Source organism: Centruroides vittatus, unplaced genomic scaffold (genome assembly GCF_030686945.1).
Source record: "Centruroides vittatus isolate TY-2023 unplaced genomic scaffold, ASM3068694v2 contig_2734, whole genome shotgun sequence".
NCBI lineage: Eukaryota > Metazoa > Arthropoda > Arachnida > Scorpiones > Buthidae > Centruroides > Centruroides vittatus.
The window spans coordinates 272096-274743 of record NW_027121741.1 but is presented as its reverse complement, the minus strand read 5'-3'; the positions used below and the strand labels follow the sequence as shown (position 1 = coordinate 274743).

The following is a 2648-nucleotide window of genomic DNA, read 5'->3' as shown; positions in this document are numbered from 1 at the left end:
AGTTAAAATTTCTAAAATAAATTACTAAAAAATTTATTTTTATTTTGTAAATGCGTAAACTGTTAATCGGTAAATGTCGAATAATTTAGAAATAAAATATATATATTTTTAAAACATTTAGCATAGAGAATAGAAATTTTATTCACTGTACAATATACATTGAAAATGAATTTTTCTGATATTTTAGATCGTTTTATTTTATATATTTATTTTTTTATTTAGCTGATCTTCACCCTGAAAATATAGGAAACAGAAACTAAAAAGGAGAAGAACGAAATTCGATTTTCGGAAGAATGAAATCAATGATTTACTCTTAAGAATTTGTATTTTACACGTTCCAACATTACGAGTTCCTCTTACGAGAACGATTCATGAGGGAAGTATACGTAACACAAGGCTTTTAAACATACAATATCCTTATCATCTGAATCTTACATATTACATAAGTTTACATTTAAGAATAAGAATAAATAAGAATACGAATAATACATTTTAATGTTAAATTAATGTAAAATTATATTTTATGCAAGTAATTTCATGTACGTTGTTATTACTTTCAGACGTTCTTTGGATGAAACATTGAATGAAGTTTTGAAGAAAATGTTGTCCAAGATTATAACAAAATTGTGTATTAGATACCTCTTTATTTACATCAGTGCTCTTCGTTTAAAAATATAAAAGAAGCGGGAAATCCGCTGCAAGGATATGAAAAGAATTCATGAAGATATAAATACACGTGGACAATGTTTTACAGAAATTGTTTACTTTAATGTCATTCCTGATTAGCTGTTGTTGAAAATATTAGTAACATAATAGATTTATGGTTGAACTTTGTTATCTCTAAAATTACTCTTTTGTGTTTTTATGAAGAAATTCGCTTTTAGCTATAGAACTATTATTATTTAATTTACTATTTTTATTGATTTTAATTATTTTTATTATTTAAGGAACTTTCTGTTATACATGGATAAAATATTATTTAAAAACAATTTTTTTAATTGCAGGAAAAAAGAACGAAAAGAAATTTTCATGTAAACATTGTAAAAAAAATTTCAAAACTAAACAAAATTTGCAAACTCATGAAAGAATTCATACAGGAGAAAAGCCTTACACTTGTGACGAGTGTAAAAAGAAGTTTACACATAGGTCAGACTTAACTAAACACCTTCGGGTCCACACTGGAGAAATGCCTTACACTTGTGATGAGTGTAAAAAGAAGTTTTCACAAAAGTCCAACTTAATTGCACACCTTCGGGTCCACACTGGAGAAAAGCTTTACAGTTGTGACGAGTGTAAAAAGAAATTTACACAAAAAGGAAGCTTAATTACACATTCTCGGATCCACAGTGGAGAAAAGCCTTACACTTGTGACGAGTGTAAACAGAAGTTTTCAGTCAAGTCACACTTGATTAAACACCTTCGGGTCCACACTGGAGAAAAGCCTTACACTTGTGACGAGTGTAAAAAGAAGTTTTCAGAAAAGGGAGCTTAATTAAACACCTTCGGGTCCACACTGGAGAAAAGCCTTACACTTGTGACGAGTGTAAAAAGAAGTTTTCAGAAAAAGGGAAGCTTAATTAAACACCTTCGGGTGCACACTGGAGAAAAGCCTTACACTTGTGACGAGTGTAAAATGAACTTTTCACAAAAGGGAAGCTTAATTGCACACCTTCGGGTACACACTGGAGAAAAGCCTTACAGTTGTGACGAGTGTAAAAAGAAGTTTTCACAAAAGTCAAACTTAATTACACACCTTCGGGTCCACACTGGAGAAAAGCCTTACAATTGTGACGAATGTAAAAAGAAGTTTTCACAAAAGTCAGACTTAATTGCACACCTTCGGGTGCACACTGGAGAAAAGCCTTACACTTGTGATGAGTGTAAAATGAAGTTTTCACAAAAGGGAAGCTTAATTGCACACCTTCGGGTCCACACTGGAGAAAAGCCTTACACTTGTGACGAGTGTAAAAAGAAGTTTTCAGAAAAGGCAGCTTAATTAAACACCTTCGGGTCCACACTGGAGAAAAGCCTTACAGTTGTGATGAGTGTAAAAAGAAGTTTGCAGTAAGGTCAAACTTAATTAAACACCTTCGGGTCCACAACAGAAGAAAGCTATATGAATGTTAATTATGTCCAGCTAAATTCATTCTAAATCATGATTTAAAATTACATTAAAATATTTACACTTTGAAATTTCGAACTTGAAATAAATTTTTTTTCTTATGATGTATAATGATCGACATATGTAAGCAAAATTGGTTATAAATTAAAATGATGTTCTTTTAATATTCGAAAAGTTTCAACTAAAAAATATTACAATATATAAGTAAAATGTCTTTATGTAAAACTTTCTCGAATAAAAAGTCGTTCCATCGATACTTGCCTGTATTAATTATAGGGTAGTTGCACCAGTAAATGATTAATTAATCAACTTGATAAGAAAATTTGAATATAATTACTTAACAGATATTTAACATAAGTACAGTGAAACCTCGGTATACGTCTGCTTTAGAGTACGTCTTGTTTGGACGAAACAAATTTTGCTCAGTATACGATTTAATTCAATTATATGCGCATTCTATGAACAAGTAGCACTATCGGTGTACTAGACCAAATTAGACATTCGCGGTGCCACGGTTTATAACTTT

The 2648-nt window shown here is 30.6% G+C and overlaps 1 protein-coding gene across 1 annotated transcript; it reads left to right on the top strand.

The window, feature by feature from the left end:
* The first annotated feature begins 1051 nt into the window (after nt 1-1051).
* Nucleotides 1052-2081, top strand: LOC136971956 (gastrula zinc finger protein XlCGF57.1-like). Its single transcript, XM_067266477.1, is given in 3 exon segments — nt 1052-1478; nt 1481-1560; nt 1562-2081. Coding segments are annotated over 3 exon segments (807 nt in total). The 5' UTR covers nt 1052-1186; the 3' UTR covers nt 1997-2081.
* Nucleotides 2082-2648: the final 567 nt, after the last annotated feature.